The sequence below is a fragment of the Populus euphratica genome, unplaced genomic scaffold (genome assembly GCF_000495115.2).
Source record: "Populus euphratica unplaced genomic scaffold, PopEup_1.0 scaffold26.1, whole genome shotgun sequence".
NCBI lineage: Eukaryota > Viridiplantae > Streptophyta > Magnoliopsida > Malpighiales > Salicaceae > Populus > Populus euphratica.
Window position 1 is genome coordinate 1,293,554 of NW_011499896.1, and position 24,555 is coordinate 1,318,108.

The 24,555-nt window shown below is 31.8% G+C and overlaps 3 protein-coding genes across 3 annotated transcripts; 2 read left to right on the forward strand and 1 right to left on the reverse strand.

Annotated features, from left to right (window-relative positions):
• The first annotated feature begins 239 nt into the window (after positions 1 to 239).
• LOC105132128 (Protein kinase superfamily protein) lies at positions 240 to 4,282 on the forward strand. Its single transcript, XM_011035452.1, has 6 exons — positions 240 to 555; positions 879 to 1,117; positions 1,540 to 1,675; positions 2,997 to 3,255; positions 3,443 to 3,575; positions 3,747 to 4,282. The coding sequence occupies exons 1-6, from the start codon at positions 399 to 401 to the stop codon at positions 4,017 to 4,019; spliced, it is 1,197 nt and encodes a 398-aa protein (XP_011033754.1). The 5' UTR covers positions 240 to 398; the 3' UTR covers positions 4,020 to 4,282.
• Positions 4,283 to 8,470: 4,188 nt separating this feature from the next.
• On the forward strand, positions 8,471 to 10,164 carry LOC105132129 (peroxidase P7-like). The gene is made up of 3 exons (XM_011035453.1): positions 8,471 to 8,772; positions 9,040 to 9,231; positions 9,417 to 10,164. The coding sequence occupies exons 1-3, from the start codon at positions 8,563 to 8,565 to the stop codon at positions 9,963 to 9,965; spliced, it is 951 nt and encodes a 316-aa protein (XP_011033755.1). The 5' UTR covers positions 8,471 to 8,562; the 3' UTR covers positions 9,966 to 10,164.
• A 1,146-nt stretch (positions 10,165 to 11,310) lies between these two features.
• LOC105132131 (aspartate aminotransferase, mitochondrial) lies at positions 11,311 to 20,772 on the reverse strand. The gene is made up of 10 exons (XM_011035455.1): positions 20,441 to 20,772; positions 20,069 to 20,154; positions 14,169 to 14,375; positions 13,923 to 14,028; positions 13,638 to 13,742; positions 13,372 to 13,544; positions 12,731 to 12,890; positions 12,123 to 12,218; positions 11,904 to 11,998; positions 11,311 to 11,783 (listed from the first exon to the last, which is right to left on the reverse strand). The coding sequence occupies exons 1-10, from the start codon at positions 20,624 to 20,626 to the stop codon at positions 11,711 to 11,713; spliced, it is 1,287 nt and encodes a 428-aa protein (XP_011033757.1). The 5' UTR covers positions 20,627 to 20,772; the 3' UTR covers positions 11,311 to 11,710.
• Between the last annotated feature and the right edge of the window lie 3,783 nt (positions 20,773 to 24,555).

The window sequence follows — 24,555 nt, forward strand, 5'->3', positions numbered from 1 at the left end:
GTCCCTTATTTTTTATTTCTTGTAAATACATCAATTTAAACATAAATTAAAAATCACAATTACAAAAAATTATGCACACCAGTAAAATATCTATAATAGTTCAGGAAAAGATTTAATTTCGAAATCCGAGAAGATTGAAATGTTCATCCACCAGGCTCTAAAAGACTAAAAAAAAAAGAAAAAAAGAAAAAAGAATGAAAAAGGGATATGTACAGTGTAAAGTAATAGTCAGTAGTCGGTGTATTGTCCGCGCCACAGACAAGGCAATAGTTCTCTTTCCACAGGTAACACAGTAGAAAGAAAACGGCTCAAACTCCAAAGCTTTCCAAAGAAAGGACTCCACTCAATAAATTTCCCTCCCTCGTTTCAGTTTCTACTTCTAGGGTTAGGGTCTGGAAATGGAAACAGAGAATGATGAGTATGGAAGGCAAGAACGCATTGCTCTGGTTGCCATTGTGGTGGCGGCTTCACTGACAGTGGCTTCCCTGCTGGTTGCATTTAGTTATTATTGCTATATACGTAACAAGCTCTCCAAACGCCTTAAAAACCACAGCAGTAAGTCCCCTTTTGTTTTCTCTTCTGAAAACCAACTCTCGCTCTTTGTAAAATTTGCGGCCTCTGTTTGGCTGCTGGGAAATGAAAAGAATTAGAGAAGATTTTTTTTTGTCTTTTGATTTGTTAAAGAAATGCCGACATTGTTTTGATGCTTTTATGTATTTGTACTTGGCTCCCTAATTTATGCTTTCTGTTAGCATTGCTATTTATTTGTGTGAGGATCCATCTTATTTTCATAAGCATCCAGATTTTCCCATTCTGGGTTAATTTATTTATTGTAATAACATAAATGTACATTTGTGTTCATTCCATTTTCTTTCAAGGGGAAGGGTATGAGGACAAAGGTTGCTTTACAGATCTCGAAGTTGTTGCCGGGAAAGGCCTTAACGTTTTCACATTTAAGCAATTGCAGTCAGCTACTGGTGGTTTCAGCAAGTCAAATGTGGTTGGGTATGGTGGGTTTGGATTAGTGTATCGTGGAGTCCTTAGCGATGGAAGGAAAGTTGCAATTAAGTTAATGGATCAAGCAGGGAAGCAGGGGGAAGAGGAATTTAAAGTGGAGGTTTGATTTTGATATGTTTATTTTCTGCTATGTTCGCCACCAAGAAGTACGAGGGAGCGGGGTTTTTCTAGTCTGGTTGCGAGTCCCTTAGAAAAAAGAAAATGAATTTCATCCGAATAATTTTGCAGGGTCTGGTTTAGTTCATCCCTTTATTGTCTTTCACACAGAGGACATTTATCCACACACACACACACACAGAGGACATTTATACACACACACACACACACTCACAAACACAAGCCAAGGGAGGGAATATTTAGTAAAATCCACTTATTATTCCATCAAGTGCACATGTACACGCACAGAGAGCCTCAAGTTTCTTTTCTTTTTTCTTCCTTTTTTCACACACTTAGCTTAATTGATCTTTAATCTTCAGATTTTAGTAAATAGCTTATTCATTGGCTGTTGATTTTTATTTCTAGGTGGAATTGCTGAGCCGCCTGCATTCTCCTTATCTGCTGGCATTGCTTGGGTATTGTTCAGATGACAATCATAAAGTGCTGGTGTATGAGTTCATGCCAAATGGTGGTCTGCAAGAACATTTGCATCATATCACTAGTAAGTTGTCTTAGTTTCTATTTGTGGTTGTTTAAACTTTTCTTAAATGGATTATAGAAACGTTTGCTAGAGGTGAGGCATATAAAAGAAAGTTCTATCAGAAAAACAAGAAATAAAGACAACGCCAGCCAATAATTCTTGTTATATGCCACAAGGTTTTGGATTACAGCTTTTGAATTTTGATATATTTTATTGATCCCATCATCCACTTCCTGCCATTATTAGGAGAGCTTAAAGTAGAGAGTACGGTAGCAGAAAAAAGGCTAGCCTAAGTAAGTGTCTGACTTATATGATTAGTTCTATTGAAGAAAAGTGACTGCTTATAAGAACAAGATTCTTCTTCAGTATTATCTGGCGGCGACTCTGCAGTTGAGAGTTTTACATCTGATCTAATTTAGGTATGTCTTTATGCAGCAGGACTGTTAGTCACTTTAGGGCCACATTTGGGACCAAACCCTGACCAAAGGCTTCAAAAATATTTTAGTGACATGTTTTTTATGTCATGTGTACCATATAAATACTTTGAAATATCTACTATTATGCTACGAAAAGACAAAATATTCTCTATGTGTATGCAAATGTGAAAACATGTAATCTTATCTATAGTTCTTGAGCTAAATAAATTCCAATGTAAAAAGGCTTTAACTATATTTTTTATATAATTCTGTTCCCCTTGTTCTGCTAGCATTGGTTGACTACCATGCATATGCGAGCAATACTAAAACTTAAGAGCTATCTATCATCAAGGTACATGCACATTGTTTGGGACAAGTATGTCTTTGATTGCTCATATTCAACTTGGTCAATGGAGATCATCTATGAGCCTGGGCTTCACATTGGCTCTAGCAAAGCCCCTTCAAGCTCTCATAAGTGAATTCAAGCTGTCGGATTAGCTAGCATAGCTGATAAATTCACTTGATGTCGTAAGAAGCAACTAGAGATCGAATTCTGTTTACATCAATGATGAGGGGATGGAGGGAGGACAACTGCCCTTGTTTTGTAGGCTAAGGCCCATTAGATACCCCAATGACAAAAGAACATATTAAGATCAAATCAGGATCATCCACTGTGTTTGAATGATCAATGCCTCGCTTTCTTATTGTTCAAACTTCCTTAATGTGGGTGCAACATAAGGCTGATTTTTCTGGTAATGTCCGACTCACTCTTCTAGATTATATATAAAAGTGAAAGAAAAGGAACTTCAAACCAGCATAAAAAAAGTTCTGCTTGATAAACCTAAGAAGTTTCTGTTGTCTGAATTTCCTGTGAAAAGGCCTTCTGCTGAAGACTTACATACAGATTTTGTTGGTTGAACGTGCAGGTTCCAATACTGTTTCTGTAAGTTTGGACTGGGAAACACGTTTGAGAATTGCCCTCGAAGCTGCTAAGGGTTTGGAATATCTCCATGAGCATGTTAATCCTCCAGTGATTCATAGAGATTTTAAAAGCAGCAACATCCTCCTGGACAGAAATTTACATGCCAAAGTTTCTGATTTTGGGTTGGCCAAGCTTGGACCTGACAAAGCTGGTGGACATGTTTCTACTAGAGTGCTGGGCACCCAGGGATATATTGCCCCTGAGTATGTTTTAATTACACTCTTTAACACATTTTCTCTACGTAAAAGCATTACTTATCTATCTATTGTTCTTTGAAGCAAAGACTAAACTGTATTACAGTTCCACTAATGCAGTCCTTTCATTTTCGCCCACATCAACCAGGAAATAACTCATTCAGATGGTATTTTTATTTTGTATGGTGCTGCATAGGTACGCATTAACTGGCCATTTGACAACAAAATCAGATGTCTACAGTTATGGGGTTGTTCTCTTGGAATTGCTTACTGGCAGAGTTCCAGTCGATATTAAGAGACCTGCTGGGGAAGGAGTTCTGGTATCTTGGGTGGGAATCTTATCTTTCCTTTACTTTTAACTAGGGTGTAGTTACAGTAAAACAAATACTTGATCACATGATGATAAAGTGCTCGATCCTATTTATTTGAGATCAGATCTGTTTTGTACATGTATTTTAACTTTTTAACACATTCACCTGATCTGCTCGCATGCATGAAAGGCACTGCCACGGTTGACAGATAGAGAGAAGGTTGTGGAAATTATGGATCCGGCATTGGAGGGCCAGTATTCAATGAAAGAGGTTATTCAGGTGGCAGCAATTGCTGCAATGTGTGTGCAACCGGAGGCAGATTACAGACCGTTGATGGCAGATGTTGTGCAGTCACTTGTACCCCTGGTAAAAACGCAGCGATCAACTTCAAAGATAGGAAGCTACTCTAATATCCATGCAGACCGGCGTCACACGCCGGAAGACTTGGTAGAGAAAACATGAAGCTGGTTAAAAGCAATCATAATTAATGTTCTACAAGAACTTAGATTTGGTGTCCATTTAGGACATTTTGTTGTCTTTGGTTTGTCACGTTAGAGGAGCTAGATTAGCTTGGATCTGTGGTCGGCGGCATTGGAGATGCTGATTCTCTCGCTCTGAAAAACCGTGTTAAAACTGTTTTTCCAATATTTTGATCTCAGACCACCCTTGTGGTGTGATTTGGAATTTGCAGAGTTCAATTAGTGCCTAACTGTTCTTTCTCTGTCTCTTGTCTTTTGCCATCCTGATGTATGAAGATTTAGTGTAAAAAGCTAATCTGTAAATCATTTTTCCTTCTGTATAGCACGTTTTGCCTTGAAAGCTCTTCATTTCAGAAAATTTCCAGCAGTTGACTTTATAAAAGTAAAAGAACTACTCATGAAATTACTGTACATTTCCTCACAATCTACCCTATCTATTCATATAAATAGGGCAAATTAAATGCTAAAAATATTTTGCCCTTGCATGCTAAAAAATTCCTTTGAGTTTGAGGTTAGGGGTAAAATGGTTTTTCACCATGATTAATTTATTATTGTTACATTTACCCGGGAAAAGAGACCTTTTTATTATTTTGTTGCACAAAAAATAACTTGATTACCCTTTAAAGCAACGGTGATAAAACGTTTAGATGAGCCCCTGGTGTTATGCAGGCTATCTATTTTCGTTAGGATATTAAACTTGTACGGCTCGAGTCTTTTTTTTTTTTTTTACATATAATTAGCTGAAGTTTTAACTGGGTTGACTTTATTTGTTTTTGTAACTTTTTTCTTTACAAGTTCCTCTTATTTTTTTTTTAAATTGATTTTTTTTTTAAAAAATTTCACCTTATTATCTCCTGATGTATTCCCCATATTTTTCTTTTCTTAAAATTAAAAAAAAAACATGCAGGAAAAATTATTTAGTAGATAATCTAGTAATAATAAGAATTTAAAATTAAAAGATTTATTTTTTTGTTATTTTAAATTTGAACCCTATGATTACTAATCTAATAATCATAAAAGCTTATATAAATACAAATAAATTAGTCTCAACACCCTCATTAATTAAAAAAATAATAATCTGAACTTCTACCGAACTTAAGCATATACCTCCAGTTAGTAAGAGAGCCAAAGGAAGTCTTCTCTCTCTCTCCCTCTCTAATTCAAATGCCGACAATTATTACATTACATTACACTATTCTATATATTAAAACAGTATTTGCTGTGCAGTGTTTTTATTTTTATTCTATATATTAAAACAGTATTTTCTGTGCAGTGTTTTTATTTTTAATGTTTACAACACTTTTTCTGTCATAAAATTGCATTTTATTTGTATAATTTCATCTTGTATGTTATATTGACAACGTTTTATTTTTTGAGTTCTGCTTCAGTTTACATGCTCGCTCCCATATATATGAAGTGTGAAAATTTTTAACGTTTAATTAAAAACTAATTTTATGAAATTGAATTTAAAATTATAGTTAAATAAATGAAAAGAATAAGGACAAAACAAAACAAAAACTGTGCCCGCTATTCAAAACAATTGAAGTTTCAATTTATGCATGATTTCATCACTGAAGTTCTTGAATTTTACGTTTTGATTTTGAATTGTGTTTTTCTAAGTTTTAGTCCATCGATCATTGTTGAAACAAGATATAGAATCGCCAGAAATGGAACAAGAGAGAAAAGGATTGATCTTGTGGTTTTAATAGGTTTGCCTTGCATGCATGGAGGATCAGTTCAATGAAAATGCTTTAAATTCTTGGATCTTGTTAGAAAAAATAAATTGAAACTTAAAAAATTATTTTCGATCCGGTTTAATTGAATTTTTAAATCAATTGATGGTTTTTAGGGTTACAGATGGATTTAATAAGGTTTTTAGACTTTTATAGTGATATCAGGTCGGAATATAAAGTTTCAGAGTTTCTACGTCGACTTCCGAACACCTATAGCAGTTGAATTTTGAACCATCATACCACGCTTTGTTCATCTTGTTTAAAACAAATTATGGCCCCAGCCCCCAGCGCCCTTAGCCTCCTTGATCGTAATTTGGCTCCCCCTAGCCTCCCTGATCGTGAAGTAGATAATAACATTTTCATTCCATTAAGAACAATAAAAAAAGAAGAAGCGGTGATTATTAGGGCTGGACGACAAAATACCATGACGACCTGTTCAGCTGGTTGATTATTAGGTAAAACAGAATATCTGGGGATAATTATTATATAATCCATAATTGATAGCTAAAATTTATTTTCCAGTTTATATACTTCTATATATATATACATACATATACAGATCTTTTTCGCCATTCCTAAAAAAAAACTGAAAAATAACTCCTCTGGGTATCATCTCAAGCTACATTTTTAACTCGAGGAGGTGCTCGAGCAATGTAGTCTGGCATATGAAGCTGCTCTTTGTCGTTGCCCCGGCACCATTCTGAGGGTAAAATGCATGCAAAATGACTTCCAAAGACGGTGCTGCGCGCGGCATTTCTCGGGGAAAATGCAAGATCACTTCCAAATATGCTGCTGCATTGCATGATGATCTTGATATTCATCTGTGTCTGTCATGCAGTCATCTGGTTTTTATCTTAAGATTTTGAGTGAATAAAAAACGAGATGCATGAATATCATTTGCTACACACCATAAGAGTCCATGTAATGTAACAACATGCATGGAAGTATCCTATCGCATTTTAATCATCATCATGTTAGTGTATTGATGCCTTGAGCAGTTAGGGTGGGATCTGCATTTAGTTCTTGTTCTTGTTTCTGGCAAATGTCAAATATCTGCTTCGACCTTAACTAGCATTGGGGGAGAGGGTTTCCGTAGGCATTTTCTCCTTGATTATGTTTAATTACTTGCTTGTTTCTCTGCTCTAATTAATTCGCCTTTGAAATTTTCCCCGCTCCAACAAGATTTCCATCTCTTAAGACATGTTTATGTGTTCTGAAAAGTCTACAGGAATAAAAGCGGTGATGGCGTTCCATTTTCAAAGCCGCCATGTTCTGACCTTTTATCTTGTTGAGTAATTGATGAATAGACGGATGTATGTGAATATATACGCAGAGATCAACCAGGAATGTTATTTTGTTATTTTGCGAGAACACTGTGGGGCCGGAGGGAAGGGATCGTGTTTAGTTAGATGAAGTAATATAAATTATACTTTGGTGGTGTGAGCTGCAGATTGATATAATTTTTTAATATAATATTGGAGAATTAATAATTAAATAATTATAAATTTAAATTTTATTATATTTATTTATTTAATAATTAAAATATTTAAATCAAATGATTTTTTAATATAATATATCGAATTCAAATCTAATTATTTTTATTTATTTAAATTTCTATATTGAAATGATTATTTGATACGATATTAAAGAATTAATAATCAAGTAGTTACGGATTTAAATTTTATTATTTTTTATTTAATAAAAAATAAATTTAAAATATTCTTTACAAATTTAAATTTTAAATATATTAAAAAATTATATAAATTATATCATAAAACTATAATAGCCTCTTTAATTCTTTGGTCCGGCAACTGTTTTCGTAAAGAAAGAGGGGAAAAAACTTTATTTTGGAACTCCTTTCACTGTAGATAGAGTTTTAGTTGACTGCATAACAACAAAACGCGGTTAGGCAGAAAAGAGCAGGAAAGTCTCATTTGGTATCATAACCTAAACCTTTTCTCTTAGCATTCATGCACGACGTTTGATATTTTCTTCGAGGCATCGTGGGGAAGAAGTCAACCATTCGTTAAATGCACTTTACATCAAGGCCCAGGGGCGGCACCAGGGGAGGGGAAGAAGGGCCCGGCCCTGCAAAACATTTTAAAATTTTCTATTTTTTTAATGTTTTTTAATTTAAATAAATAAGTTTTTTAATAATATATATTATTATATTAATTTTGACCTCCCCTGTAAAATACACTTGGCTCCGCACCTGCATCAAGCAGTGATCAACGACCTTATATGTGAGCATACAGAGGATCTTTCGGTGGTTGACTTACGGATTGATTTTAAGCATATTTCTCCATGCAAAAAGTGCTAAAGCACGCGTTCGGGCAGCAAAGTTGGAACTCTAGATGACATTTTCACACCAGGCTTCAATTTTCCCAGGACGTGTGGGTGTATTTCTGCATGGATTTTTGTAATTTGTGCCGTGAGGAACAGGTGCTTCAAGAGTTATATTATCATCAATATCACTCAAATAATGGTGTTTATGAGAGAAGTCTACGATTCCATCTCATGGGTCCAGGCAAAAAACTCACATTTTCTACGAGTTGGTGTGTATGATGGTTACATGTGGGTTAATTAGGAATTAATGTCCTAAATTATAGAATATTGTATTTCTTTTTGCTTATGACTGTGTCTGTGTGTATATTTTTCTACCTTTTCACGCACTCTACTGCTGTCTATATAAGGAACTCTCCAGTCATCACATGCTCACACCCCATATTAGTAACATAAGCCTAGCTTGTTAGCTAATCTCAGTTATAAGTAAGCTCGATCTATTCGCTCGTCATGGGCTTGACTAAATTCTTTGTTGCACTCTGTGTTGTACCGCTCCTGGCATCCTCCTTTTGCAGCGCACAGCTTTCTGCCACCTTTTATGCTTCGACATGCCCTAATCTTCAAACCATAGTGCGTAATGCAATGACGGGGGCTGTCAATGGCCAGCCTCGGCTTGCCGCCTCCATCCTCCGCTTGTTCTTCCATGACTGCTTTGTGAATGTGTGACATCTCTCTTTTTAATATCTTTCTTCCCCACCTTAATTGTTTAGCTCTCTTGGTTTGAGATTAATTAATTAATTAATTCCCACCAATTAAGAGTAAAAATGGGATTAAATGTTCAATGAGCTGCTCTCTAGCTAGTCTTCGAGCTTGCTTTTATATATATATATATATATATATATATATATATATGTTAACTTTTTTATCATTAAATTAAATCATATTAAGAAATAAATAGTTTTCTCTAATTATTTCGTGTTGTTGTAGGGATGCGACGGATCTATACTACTAGATGACACTGCCACTTTCACGGGTGAAAAGAATGCGAATCCCAACAGAAATTCAGCTAGAGGTTTTGAAGTGATTGACACCATTAAAACTCGGGTAGAAGCGGCTTGCAATGCCACAGTTTCCTGCGCGGATATCCTTGCACTTGCAGCCCGAGATGGAGTTGTGCTGGTTAGTTTTTCTTGTCAAGTTTTCTCTCTTCTATCTAGCAATACTACTCCTTTTTCTCTTTTCTTTTCTTTTTTGGGGGTTTTGAGCTATCAAAGTTCATTTCTCAACACCGATTAATTAAAGAAAGTGAACTGTATACACAAATTCGTTATCGTTTGACTATATACACAAATGCATGCACGCAGCTAGGAGGACCATCATGGACAGTACCACTTGGCCGGAGAGATGCAAGAACAGCTAGCCAGAGTGCAGCCAACAGCCAAATCCCATCACCCGCGTCTAGCCTTGCGACCCTAATCTCCATGTTTTCTGCCAAAGGCTTGAGTGCTAGTGACATGACTGCGCTCTCTGGGGGTCACACAATTGGCTTTGCCAGATGCACCTCATTTCGTAACCGCATATACAATGACACCAACATTGATGCCAGCTTTGCCACTACTAGAAGGGCTAGTTGCCCTGCCTCTGGTGGTGATGCCAATTTAGCTCCACTCGATGGCACTCAAACCAGATTTGATAACAATTATTACACCAATCTTGTGGCCCGCCGTGGCTTGCTTCATTCAGACCAGGAGCTCTTTAACGGAGGTTCTCAAGATGCACTTGTCAGGACTTACAGCACAAACGGCGCTACCTTTGCTAGAGATTTTGCTGCTGCCATGGTGAAGATGGGGAATATCAGCCCCCTTACAGGGAGGAACGGAGAGATAAGAAGGAATTGCAGGGTGGTGAATTGATTCTATCTACGTTGTTTAATTTTGTTGAGATAATTGTGTTGTGTGTTCGAATAATTTGTTCGCATTATTGAAGTGAAGATCTCTAGCCATGTCCATGATCTTGAAATCCTCTCCCGGGCATGGTTCTGATCGTAAACCTCGAAAGCTTTTGTACTCAATCCATCAATGAAAATCAAGTGCTATGTTGTACTTTAGCATACGAGACCTAGTCAAATCCATGAGAAACCTTGAACGTAAGAGATTTTTCTTTTTGTTTTTTTTTTAAAAAAACATCATTTTAGTTTTTTAATTAAAAAAATGAGCCTTTTTATTACAAAAACAAAATAATGTTTTTCATACAATAAATTCATATCTTATACGTTCTCCGAGAGCTGCAAGACAGGAAAGCTATTAAAATAATATTTTTTTTTATTTTTTAAAAAATATTTTTAATATTTATATATTAAAATGATATAAAAATATTAATTTAAAATAAAAAATAAATACATAAAAGTTTTTAAAAAATAAAAAACAAATAAACCCTGTAAAAGCTCTCTAGTTATGAACTTGCAAGATACGATCACCTAAACTCAAACCGTTTATTATATGCAATCACGTGACACTTTAATTTAATAGTATTGTTTGATATTCTCATTTCTTTCTCGTTTTAGATATTAGGTCTAGGCTAGGGAACCTTCCCAGGTTAACAGCTTCTTGTCGTAATAAATGATGCCTTTGAAATCTTGCCTTCAAATTTTGAAAATCATGCTACCATATATGATTGATGAGTCTAACCACTCCTTGATTTTCCTTTTTTTGGTATTTATATATTTACAAAAGAGATAGAGAATGATAAGATATCTAGACTTTTTTTTCATGTTTTAAAATTATATAAATTAATTTTAAAATCATCTTAAAAATAAATTTATTTTATATTTTTAATTCTCTATTTAAAAATACTTTTAATTTTTTTTTATTTTTTTTATTATAAAATTCTAGTAAAATGCAAATTAAAAGATACTCATTAATGGAGTTCAAATAACCGTTTTAAAACAAAATTCTTGCTTTCGCTTCTATATGAAGATATGTGTCTTCCACCTTCCTCACCCTTTCTTGAGGTTTTTATATTGTGTCTCAAGCAATATTTTATAAAAAATTAATATTTTTTTATATAAAATATTTTTTAAAATTTTTTAATAACTGATATCAAAAATAATTTTTCTTCAAGGTGATGCCATTTTACTTCATAAAACATGCACACTACATAAAATATATAGGTTTGGGATGCTGTTGAGAACAGGCATCCAAATTTGGGGGGAAAATCAAGGTTTCCCCAAAAAGAAACTACGCAGCTATCCCAGATGAATTTAAGATGTCCTAATCTTTAATATTGTTATTATTAAAATAATTTTCATCTCAACCCTGTACTCTCGGTTTCTAAAGTATAATCACCACCAAGGCATTCGGTTTGGTAAAACTAAACTTGTAAATATGTAAATTTTCATAAATCAATGTAACAGATCATATGCAATTCAATGTTGCTTCGTTACAGACCTGATGTTGTCCACCATTGGTCTCCTCAACAGTTGTTGTGAGAACCTCATCGCAGTAAAACGATTAAGCCACCCCTGGAGCGACCGTTTTATTGTCCTCTCCCTGGTCACAAAATAGCATGGGGGAGAAAAACTAGGAATTTATTTGCTCTTCTGACTATGCAAGTATGACCTCTTCAATTGATGATTTGAGGTTTTGCTTCAGCGATTAGCCTATGCAGAGCTCGTGACCTCGTTGATAGCATTTGCCAGATATCCAACATTGCCAGTAGTAATGCCTGCCATGCTGCATATGCATCCGAATATTAGCAAACTTAAAGATCCGCATGCATGCACAACACGCATAAAGATCAGGCATATCCGGGTGTAGATGTTAAGTGTAAGATATTCATGAATGAGAGCAAACCTTATCCGACCATTGCGGGTCATATAGATATGAAATTCTTTTGTCAATCGGTCAACTTGTTCAGGCGTCATCCCACTATAGCAAAACATGCCAATCTGTTCGCAAGAAGCAGAATGATTGGTAGATTCCAGTAACAAATAGAACAAGATGAATATCAAAATGAATTACCAATATAAAGTTACGAAGAAATTGATAATTAAGTTAGAAATTCTGGCACACCTGATCAGTGATGTGCTTCCACGACAATGGTGAACCCAATTTCTCAAGGTTTTCTCTTAGTGCAGATCGCATTCCAATGATGCGATCAGCCATTACCTGATCAGAATATTGTTGGTCACAACAATCAGGTTCCTTTCTTATCAATAATATAAGAAAGAAGTAATGACAAAATTTAGGTGATCTTTAAAATGGAAGTGCGGGGCTGATAATTCTCTTCCAAGTGTGTTTAGGTTTTTAATCCTTTTCCTCCTTTCTGTTTTCGGGCTTTCAAGGCATTTCCTCTCAGATGCATATAAACAAATCAGTACAGATGGATGCTGCACTGCCAAAAGTCATCTCTTTGGCTGTCATGAAGAATCTTAGCATCAAGTTGCAGGTGACGCGTGAAGAAATAATCATTCAGCATTACATCGATGAAAGAATTGGTGCATTCTAAAATTTTTACTCCATGGCTGGATCGTTATCTTAATGCACAAGTAGATCTCAGATGCAGACATTTCCTCATGTGTATGCTATGTTAAAAAATACCACCATGCTATAATGGAATGAAACAAAATGGTGGGGGGAGAGGGGGGGGGGGGGGCGGGGTCCAGTGAAAATAAAATTACCTTCACTTCCTTGAGCCACAACTTCTTCAACTCTGGATCCCCAAGGATAGTTGACACAACAAGTGCACCATGAACAGGAGGATTGCTGTACATGGGTCTAGCAAGCTGCTGCAATTGACTCTTTACAGCCACCGCTTGTTTCTCATCTTCACAAAGCACACTGCAGGCAACATTTAACAGGATTAACCTTAAGATCATGTCCAGAATCCTGTTAGCTCCTGGAAACATGCAAAAGTCAGACAACTATACAGTTAATGTTATAAATTCCTCTGCTTTTGTGCAAAGACCCTCAGTTTTTATGTTATAATTTGTAATGTTCCATTATCATTTGATAAATTAGCCATGAGCTCTTGTTTACATGGGTAAAAGGTGCCTCCCTTCAGGCCTTTCTTGTTTTTTTTTTTTTTTTCATTACAAAGGGATCAAACTTGAGACCTCTTGGAAGGAGGGGGGGCATGGATGTCAGTTGAGCTACAAGCTCATTGGCTTTCAAACATCTACCTAAATATATCTTGAAAAAGAACCAGTTAATAGCCCCATCAAAACATTAAAAATATTTGTCCAAAAAAAGGAATAGAAGAGGAAAAACAGTTGCTGCAGCAGCACCTAATGCATGTATTCAGATGGTAGGAACACAATACCTGAGGCATCCTACTCTCTGGCCATAGAGTCCCATATTTTTTGCATATGATTGGGAAATACCAATATGATGACCGTCCTGGAGAAAAATCCTGATGGACTTTGCATCTCTGTCTGGATCACCACTAGCAAAGCCTTGATAAGCCATATCAAAGAAGGCAAAATGACCTTTAACCTGAAAATTACATGATGCTTGATGTCAAAAAAAGAGGGGGGAGGGGGGACAGGAGAGGAAAATCAATAAGCAAAAAGGCAAGAAAGTATTTACCTTGAATTGGTGTGAGATCTCTCTCCATTGTTCTTCTGATGGATCAACTCCTGTAGGATTATGAGCACAGGCATGAAGTAGAAAGAATGAGCCATTGGGAGCATTCTGCGAAGAGGATATGTGTGAATATTCATTTCATATAACAAAAAAAGAGGTGAATAGTAATGATCCTCATTACTATTCACCTATGTAATAAGCAGGGGACTGAAACAGAACATGTTAACAACGGGGAAGGAAAAATAACATGTTTAACATAGTCAAAAGATCAAAATCTGCCTCACATACCTTAATGTCATCCATCAGGGCAGAAAAATCTAAACCCTTAGATTCTGGATGATAGTAATGATAGGTCCTTTGAGGGACCTGAGCATCTCTCCAAATGTTATGATGGCTGTTTAAGTCTCATGTTAGAAGCCCGTAACTAAGCAATTAAAAAGGAAAAAAAAAAAAAAAGAGCTGGAAAACAATTTTTTAACATTATGGCTCATTCTAGTCCATTGCCATAATAATAACAACGTAAAGAACACTAACTTGGCCCATGTCGGGACCGGTATGTGGATCTGGGAATCAGGACGAAAGCGCTTCTGAAAGTCTGCGAAAAGTCTACAGGCACCGGTACCAGATAGAGATTGCACTGCTGCTATCCTTTTGTCTTTAATGAACTCAGAATTCTCTCCATATGCCAACTTCAGTGTTTCTTCCACCATTTTCACACTCCCTCCCATGGGAAGATACTCCCTATCCAACAAGAAGCAAAAATATATGATCAATGATCAGTCAAAATGATAAGAAAACTAAACAATGACCGACCTTTAATAGGACCTTAAAACTGTTTTGTTCTGTAAAAGAACACAACAAATTTTTAGACAGCAAAGGGGGAAAAAACTTTTAAAACAGAACTGCCAATGAAAGATGGAACCACAAACAAGCATGTTCTCCAACTTCTAATAATCATGGTGGACATCAACAACGAATTGCCAAATCTTGGAAGAATGCACTTCTATAGTTTTTTGGTTTATATTAGCCAGTATACCTGCACATTGCCACGATGCCCCTTTCACAAATCTTTTTATTTAATTATGCAAAAATCAAAATAAATATTCATAAGAAATCCAACAACTTTGATTCTGGAAAAAAAAATTCTTTAGTTAAAATTCTCATTTCTTATTCATGTATTTCTTTTTTATTGACCAATATATATCTTTTTTATCAACATCATAAATATTTGAAAAGTAAGTTCTGATAAAAAAAAGATGCTTTTATAATTTTAAGCAGCTAAATGATAAAGAAAAGAATAAATATTTTTTAAATTTTTTTAAAAAAATTATAATAAAAAATAGCAAAATAAATATTTTATTTTTATTGAATATTTTTGAGCAATTTCTTAAAATAAAAGAGTCTATTTTATGAGCTTAAAAGATCAATGTTGCTTAGTAGCCAAGAAAGAAGAAATTGAAATGTGATAATGCAAGAAATGCAGAGGCAGGAAGAAGCAGCAACACTTATTGTGCAACAGCATGAGATTTGAGCATGTAAAGATAGCTAGAGCTGGTTGTCGTCGGTTAAAACTGTTAATGGTTAGTTAAAGCAGTAAATTGTTATTTAATTAAGCTAGTAGAGTTACCAGCCTACATATCATTGTATATAAGTTTGAAATAAAGAACTTGTAAGGCAATGAATAACATTGAATGATTGTATTACTGTTAATTCTCTTTCTCTCTCAATTTTCTTCTAAACAATTGTCAATTGTTTGTTAAGAAGGGATCCTTAACAATCTACATGTTATCGGGTTCATATATAATTATTCATAAAATAATTGTTAATTATTAATATTATCATAAAAGCTCTAATCTTTTCTGCCTGAAAATTATGATGTAATATGATTGATTTTTAAATACTATATTAATAATTTTATTTAAGGAGATATATAACCTAAATTTCAACATGCTTTCAGCTAATAGCAAATAAATAAATAAATAAATAAATTTAAAAACCTCAATAACCCCATTTTAATTTCATAACATGCTCAAATTAGTCTAAAAACACAAAATTAAACCAAATCAAAACAAACTTCCTCAATTCTATTCTGTTACACACTAATAGCAAATAAATAAATTTAAAAACCTCAATAACCCCATTTTTAATTTCATAACATGCTCAAATTAGTCTAAAAACACAAAATTAAACCAAATCAAAACAAACTTCCTCAATTCTATTCTGTTACACCTTTTCCAGCATGATTCAAGATTCAAACCACCTCTATAAAACTCTGTTCTTCGAGACAAACTCATTACACCAAGATCAATATTTTTTAAAGTTAACTAAAAGTTTTCTCATTCATCTCCCTTTTCAGCAACTTTCTCTTTTCCTTTCTCAAACTTCACGAACTTAAACATGAGCAAAATAAAATTTTATGAAATGTAAAAATCTAAAACTACAAAGATCAAATATATAAAAATAGACACTGCATGAATAGTAAAATTTGCATTGTAGATGAATAGTGCAATATGCAATGTTTTTTGTCTCTGGATTAGTAGTGGCAGTACGGTAAATGTCTATGCACTTTTAGTTTTTTTTTCATCATTATAATTATAATTATAATGTTTTGTATTTTAATTACTTTAACACAAAAAAGTTGACCCTCCCTTGAGCTTTAAGTCAAAGTACAATTAGTACTTGAACTAAAAATTCTAATTTTCTTTAAATTCAATGTTTATTTTTAATTTTCAATTTAGGTGTTCAAAGGTTTTAATAGCAAAGAGAGACCAGTTGTTCGGGCTGTAAAAATTTTGAACCTGATCCAATCATATATTAAGTCAAGCAATTACATTCTTGAGTCAGTGGTGGATCATTGCTTGGACTGCATGGTTAGTTACAAAACACTTACAAAGAAATAAAGATAATAAAATTAAAAGAAAAAAAATTAAGGATATTGCAAAACTTTTGCAAACATCCTCCATATTTTCTTCAATTTAAACACGACCGAGTTTAAATATCTAAATCATAAGAGGATACGCAAATTTATAATAACCAAGTTCCAAAGACTGATTAATCGTACAAAATTCATTATCTAATACATCAAATATGTGCATTAATCTTTGATAAATGGCAAGATTCATGCTAAGCTAAAGCCTACGTTCATATCTCTATCAGTTAGACTAAAATAATGGCAGCAAATAATAAATTATTCTAAATCAAAAATATCAACGTGACTGAATGAGATTACAATAAATAATAAAAGAGAAAACCCTTTTTTTTACCAGAGACAAAACAAAAACTTTGATATTATTTTAGTTTGTATAGAGTGAGAGCTATCCTGAATTAATTCTACAACCTAGAGCTTAATTTAATTGAAACATTGCTGGTATAGCTTGTAAGAAAATGGAGTAAAAGAGACTTGTTAATACGTTGAGAAATAGTTTGACAACCATGAATGAAATATTGGAAGCGAGAGCAAGAGTATTTGATTGAAAGGAATGAAAAATACAAATAAAAATGAAAGATCAATATCTAACTAATGATATAACTATTTTCAAAAAATGATAAAAGTGTTATTGTTATTACAACTAACATTTCAACCATGTCATTGGCAATGGTAGTGCTATGGTAGCGATAATACTTTTTTCCTTTCTTTTCAAAGAGTTACATTATAATAACGCTCCACTTCTACTCTCACCATCTCCGCCATGACCATAACAGTTGCGATGGTGACACTATAATAGTTATTTTGTGATAACTATACGAAGGTTTTAAAACATATATCCACTATGATGTTAACTACAATCTGATGTAAATGATCAGTATCATCATTGCAACTTCTTTTCAATTATTTGATTTTTTTTTAATTTTATCTTTTAATATTTGATTGGTTAGAAATTCAGATTCGTATAAACTTATCATTCTGTATTAGTTTTTTTTTAAATAATATTTTGGTGATTATCTTCAATTTCTTTTCTATATATTTATCTTGGTTTCATAACTTAAGTCACGAGTTTAACATGTATTTTTTTAATATAATATGATGTAATCACTAGCATCATCATTGCAACTTCTTTTCAATGTATTTACCTTTTTATATTTGATTCTTTTTCTAGTTTTATCTTCTAATATTAGTTTTGTTAGGGATTCAAATTCGTACAAACTTATCGTTTTGTATTAGTTTTTTTAATATTATTTTTGTTATTATCTTGAATTTTTTTCTATGTATTTATCTCAGTCTTATAACCAAAGTCATGTTTTTGTATTTATTTTTTTAATATACGTTTTTTTTTTCAATTTTTTTGTTCATGTTTGATTTTTCAAGATATTATTCTAATTTACACACACAGGAACTTTATTTTTTCAAATAAAAATATTTATTTTTAAATAATATTTCTTAAAAAACACATCAAAATAACATTTACAACCGATATATTTTTGTAAAAAATATTGTAAAAAACACATCAAAATAACCTTTACAACCGATATATTTTTGTAAAAAATAATTACAACCCGCAACAGCACTGAGGTGGCGCAACAAAGGTCATGACAACTATAATCACGTTGACGACTAGTAAATAATACTAGCTATCCACTCGTGATGGATTTGATTTTAATCTTTATTCTCTTCATCTTTAAAAAAAAAATTACACAAAATTTTGAATTCATTTCATTTTGAGATACTTTTCAAACATATCATTGAAATTAAAATGATATTCTAATTCCTTATTATTCAATCCATTTCCTCCATTACTATTCTAGGTTTGCTATTCCGGTTTCTAAAGAACCCATAGAATTTGCGACATTTAAGGGCCTAAGTCAAAAGTCATCCTCCCTTTTAATAGCTTTTCTTTTTATTTCTATAGATAAATAGTGAGTTTCAACATCTAAATAATTCGGGTGATCAAAAACCCACCAAATTCCACTTGATCTGACCAAAGTTAGTGGCATAATACATAAAAAAATGGTGTCTTTCCCACTGTATTTTTATTTCTATTTAATAAGTTGACCATAGTGTGCTTGATATATCTCAATAGAATTTAATATTTTAAATACTTTAATTAATTAAAAGCCAAACTAATTTGAACTTAAGAAATGAAAATAAATACTGCAAACTAAACTTGATGTTGCAGAAGAAACAACTTTTTTAGAAAACAATCGATAATTTTGGAAAATAATGACATTTTATTAATAAATTTATTAAAGAGTAAGATAAAATTATTTTATACAACAAATTGTGTATATATAAATAATTCATGAACTTCTAAAGTTTATAAGATTATCAAAACCATTTAAATGCTCGAAACTTCTGTTTTATATTGGACTGATCATATTTCTTTATTGTTATGAATTTGTGTTAAATAGTGAGAAAGGTAACTAACTAATACATATAGAAGAAAAAGTTGGTGTTATGGGACCAAATGTTCGAGAATGAGTAAAAATTCAGTGATAAAACAATCCTTTGAGTAAATAAAACATGAAGTTAAATACGCTAGCAGTAAAAGGAGCTTTTACCGTTTTTTTTTGGAAGTTGTGTGCTGAGCTTAACCCGTGTATTTGAAACCCTGATTATGGTAGTAATTGTGATTTAAAATATTTTTTAAAAAAAAATATATTAAAATAATATATTTTTTATTTTTAAAAAATTATTTTTAATATTATCATATTCAAACAATTTAAAAATATAAAAAATAAATTATTTTTAACAAAAAAATTAAAATTTAAAAAAACACCATTTGCACCGGATTTCCATCCCATCCCATCCCAAATACCGTATAAAAGTGTTTCCAACATTTCATATTTGATAGAAATAGATTTGGGTATTCTTGTTTATAGTAATATAATCCACACAAAAAAAAAATGGAAGAAAAAAATCCTACCTTCTTTTTTTCATGAAAACAAACCAAATTGAATCGTCCGGTCATTTTGCTGATTTAAATCTTGATTGATATTTCTGTCTAATCGTGTTTTTGAAATTTTTTAATTTTTTATTAGATATAAATTATTTTTATATTTTTTTTATATACTAATGTTAAAAATATATTAAAAAACAAAAAATATATTTTTTAAATATATTTTAAATAAAAAAACATTTTAAAAAAAATCAACAAAATACCAGGATTTCAAAACTCTAGTGTAAAAGTGTAGATGGCTTATGAAATAGCCATAGGAAACCGTACTTTATTTCCTAAATGGAAAAGAGAACTGTTCTTTATATCTGACACTTGAAAGCACGACGAGAGGAATAAATTAAAGATGGGCGACTAAAAAGAGGAGGCCTAGTGGCCTTTGATTGGTACTCCTATTGCATGTGGCCAAGGACCAGCAGCGCATATATATTTAAATAATTACCAGAATAGAATCTCAAGTATAGAAAATAACGCAAAAGAGACAAACATAATTCTATAAAGTAAGAGTAAAAATTAACTAATATTAAAAATTAAATGACTCACATGTTCAAGTTGCCGGCGATCCTCCTCTCGGCTTCTCTGACGCATTGGAGAACAACTGGTTTTCCATTATCATCTCGATACGCACCCTTTATCACCATCATCAAATTAAATCTTTCATTTAATAACGCATATCAATCAATCTCCTTCTTCTACTACCAATCCAAATAATTAGATAGAATACTCCATAAATTAAAACACGCAACAAATTTCAGCTTCAATCTGAGTTAAGAGGAAAACAAGATACAAAATCATCTGTAAATCTAATATTTCTCATTTCAGATTCAGTGAAAATTAATACTTCAAAAAAAAAAACATTCGATTCAATCCAATTCAACTGAGAAGAAAGAAAAGAAAGGAAACGAAAGTACTAACAACTCCAACATTGACTTTGTCAGGACTGGGATCGGCGAGAAAAGCTTCCGTTACACCAAGAATAGGATCCTTGGGAGCAGGCTCAACGCTTTGCCACCATGACGACGAAGAAGAAGACATGAATCTCGTTCCTAATCTAGTTCGCACATGCTGGCGACAAGCCATCGCTTTTCCAAACCCTGCCATTTTCTCTCGATCCTTGGATCTCTTCGATCGTATTGCTGCTGCTGCTGGTGGTTGGCAAATTTAAATGGTGAAATGAAAGGAGTGCAGGTAGATAGAGAAGTTGCCTGACTGGTTACGCAAACCTTGAACTGCGTGAGAACGGCCTCGTGTTTTTAAAGAGTTCATAATTCTGAAATATATTAAAATAATATTTTTTATTTATTAAAAACATTTTAAAAAGTTAATATAAAAAAATTAAAATAAAAAAAAAGCACGGCACTCCCTGCAAAGACAAATGAAACCTTTAGCTTTTTCAGAATTGCTATTTTATCATTTCTGGAATATTTATCCTTATTTTTTTTTCTTTTTCTGTCACATCATTAACGGTCCATCAACAGATCCGTCTTTATCTATTATCACATCCAAAAAATAATAAAATCCAGGAGCAAAATCTAACTACTATGGAAGATCATTGAGTATATGTTTAATGTTTTGGTATATAATGCTTTTTTTATTAAAATATATTAAAATAATTTTATTTTTATTTTTATTTTTAATATCAATATATTACAATTATTAAAAAATAATAAAAACTATTAATTTATTATTTTTTAAAATAAATATATTTTTAAAAGACACACAAACTATTGGATTATTGTTTTCGTTGTTATGGAGTGTATATGCCAAGGTATCGTTGAAAACAACATGAGATAAAACTATAACGGATAAAGTTGTGAAAACACTTCAGGCATAAATTAGATTTTTCGTGAGTGGCTTCTGGGTTGTTGGGTTATGTGCTCGATGGGTTTAACTGGGTGGCTAGATATTGGTTTAAAATAGCAAGTCCTCGAGACATACAATACTTTCCATGTTTAAATTAATAAATATAAAATGAAAAAATAATATAGAAAAAATAAAAAATAAAATAATTTTGTAGGGAGAGCACGTCTAGGTGTAGCCTCTGTATGCTGGCTTTTGTGTGGCTAGAGCTTGGGTGTCATCTCCAACCAAAATTAATACAAGATAAAAATGAAAACGCCAAAAATATTATAGCATTTCATGTTATTAATAAAAAAAAAGTAATGGTGGAGTATTCTACCTCTCATCACGTAATATTATTCATTTATATAATTTTTTATTTTTTAATTTATATTTTTTCTTTGAAATTAGATTTATTGAAGATTAAATTTAATTTTTTAATTTTTTTTATAAAATTATCTTAGACTTGTGATCCAAATCTCAAGTTTAATAAATTAACTCAGTTGGTTTAAGTTTTCTTCTTCTTTTTTATAATTTTTATAATTTTATATTTTAACATTATGTTGATTGAGAATTAAACTTTGTAATTTATTTTGATCTGTTTTCTATGTAGTTATATGTATTTAATGACTCGAATTATAGATTTGATGGGTTAACCCTAGTTGACTCAAGTTGTTTTTTTGTGTTTTTTTAATTTTTTAAATTTTATCCTTAAACACCGGGTTAATTGAGAATTGAGCTTTAAAATTTGTTTTAATTTGCTTTTTATTGGGTTATCCTGGTCTCATGACTCAGGTCATTGATATGATAGGTTAACTCAAGTTATTTTTTTGATTTTTTTAAATGATTTTTTTAGTTCACCATTTAAATTTATATTTATTAAAAATTGAACTTCATAATTTGATTTGACTTGCTTTTTTATGGAATTATCATAATCTTATGATTTAGTATGAGATTTAACAAGTTTAACTCGGGTTGATCCAAATCGATCAAATAAATTATTGTCTTGATATTTATTAAAAAAAATTTATCTTAAATAATTATCTTGATTCAAATTATATTTTTTGGATTATCTAGTTTGTTTTTAGATCTATCACAATAAAAGTTGTATTGAATCAATTTCTATAAAATTTAATTTTTTTAACTAAAAAAATATTAACAATACCAAAATATATTTTTTAAAATTCAAAAAAAAAAATCATGCAAGGCAACGACATAGTTTATAATCTAAATAAAATAGTACCCGCGAGGTATGTCTGTAACACTTTTCGTCGAGAAGCACCGCTTTATGTCACTTGGTCGAAATTAACAAGAAAGTAAAATCCGAATAGGGAGAGTAGCAACAAGAATCAATCCTGGAGCCAAAAAGTGCTTCCTTATATTCCCCCGTCTTCTATTTTTCCAAATAATTGATCATTTCCTCGCCAAAAGAAGAAAGAAAATATCGGATGCGAGTAGCATAAGCGTAGAGAGGTGGTTTGATTGTATCCCTCCATTCAAAATATTATTTATTAAAATAATATTTTATTTTTAAATATTTTTTAATTTTATTTTTTTATTAGATTATTATACTTTCATGATATAAATTACAGGTTTAGTAAGTTAATTCAGTTGACTCAGTTTTTTTAATTAACCTTTTTTCTTTGTAATTTTATCCTTTAATATTGAATTTGTTGAAAATTAGATTTTATAATTTATTTTATTTACATTTTATTATGTTATTTTAGCTTTATGACTCAAAAATAATGCTTCAAGGGTTATTCCTAATAAACCGGGTCTTTTTTGTGTCTTATTTCTTATTAAAGTTTTTTTTTTCAACACCAGGTAGGTTTGGAATTAAGCTTTATAATATATTTTAATTTACTTTATATGAAGTTATTTTAATCTTATGATTGAGGTCGTTGATTTTGGTATTTTAATTCTGATTAAATTGAGTTTTTTTATTATTTCTAAAAAGTTATATTGATCTCATGATTCGGGTCATAAGTTCTTCAATATTGGATTTTTTTTGTTGGATTGTCCTTGTCTCATGATCCAAGTCATGAATTTGGCTAGTTAACTTATTTGATTCAATTATTTTAATTGATTTTTTTCTTATTTTTATAATTGAATATTGTGTTTGATTAAGAATTAGATTTCATGATTTTTTTTTGTTTGTCTTTTATTAGATTATCTTAGTCTCGTTGCCCAGGAATAATGTTTAATAAGTTAATTCTGGTTTATTTGCCTTATTTTTATGTTATTTTTTTAATTAGAAGTTTTAAAATTTGGATCCGATAAAAGTGATTGGGAGTTGATCTTCATAATTTATTTTGATATACTTTCTATAAAAATTTCTTAAACTCTTGACTATAGTTGTGAATTTAGTAGGTTAACTCGAGTTAAATTATATTTTATTTTTTTTATATGAGATTATCTCGGTCTAATGGCCCAGGTTATGAGTTTGGCGGATTGACTTGAGTTTTTTATGTTATTTTTTTAATTGACTTGTTTTCTATGGAGCTATCTTGGTCTTATGACCTGAGTCACAAATTTAACTAATTAACTCAGCTCACTTTTTTAAGTCCTGTTTTAGTTGATTTTTTTTTCAATATTATCCTTCAACATTTATTTGATTGAGAATTAAATTTCATAATTTATTTTGATTTACTTTTTATGAGATTATCATATTCTTATAACCCGAGTTACAGATTTGACTTGTTGACTTGAATAGATCAAGTCAGTCGAGTATGTTATTATCTTCATATTTTTAAAAATATCATTTTTAATTTTTTTAGTTAAACTATATTTTTTATGGATTGTATTAATTACTTTGGATTTGTAAATTTAATCAAGTTATATTGGGTCAACTTTCACACAATTTAAAATTTATTTTTTCCAAGAAAGAAAACTCTATCAACACTTGAATATTTTTTTTTTTATGTTTTAAAAAAAATTGACCGGATGACACGACTAAAAGATTGATATCTTTTCCCAAGTGTAGAAGTGTCAAAGTAATAAATAACCCGTCAAGACCGGGGTCGAACTACAGGGAGGTTAATTGTACAAATTATAAATAATAATACAATAACAATAACAATAACATCATCAACAACAATAATAACAGTAATAACAACAACAACAACAACAACAACAACAACAACAACAATAATAATAATAATAATAATAATAATAATAATAATAATAATAAT

What these genes read in the sequence shown, in the direction of transcription:
- LOC105132131 (XM_011035455.1), bottom strand. Translation starts at nt 20,626, where the DNA reads ATGGCAGGGTTTGGAAAAGCGATGGCTTGTCGCCAGCATGTGCGAACT. An exon ending in ACAAAGTCAATGTTGGAGTT is followed by an intron (nt 20,155 to 20,440) that starts GTTAGTACTTTC and finishes ATGGTGATAAAG; the next exon opens with GGTGCGTATCGAGATGATAA. An exon ending in ATCGCCGGCAACTTGAACAT is followed by an intron (nt 14,376 to 20,068) that starts GTGAGTCATTTA and finishes CTTGTTGGATAG; the next exon opens with GGAGTATCTTCCCATGGGAG.
- LOC105132128 (XM_011035452.1), top strand. Translation starts at nt 399, where the DNA reads ATGGAAACAGAGAATGATGAGTATGGAAGGCAAGAACGCATTGCTCTG. An exon ending in ACGCCTTAAAAACCACAGCA is followed by an intron (nt 556 to 878) that starts GTAAGTCCCCTT and finishes TTTTCTTTCAAG; the next exon opens with GGGAAGGGTATGAGGACAAA. An exon ending in AAGAGGAATTTAAAGTGGAG is followed by an intron (nt 1,118 to 1,539) that starts GTTTGATTTTGA and finishes TTTTATTTCTAG; the next exon opens with GTGGAATTGCTGAGCCGCCT.
- LOC105132129 (XM_011035453.1), top strand. Translation starts at nt 8,563, where the DNA reads ATGGGCTTGACTAAATTCTTTGTTGCACTCTGTGTTGTACCGCTCCTG. An exon ending in TCCATGACTGCTTTGTGAAT is followed by an intron (nt 8,773 to 9,039) that starts GTGTGACATCTC and finishes GTGTTGTTGTAG; the next exon opens with GGATGCGACGGATCTATACT. An exon ending in CCCGAGATGGAGTTGTGCTG is followed by an intron (nt 9,232 to 9,416) that starts GTTAGTTTTTCT and finishes GCATGCACGCAG; the next exon opens with CTAGGAGGACCATCATGGAC.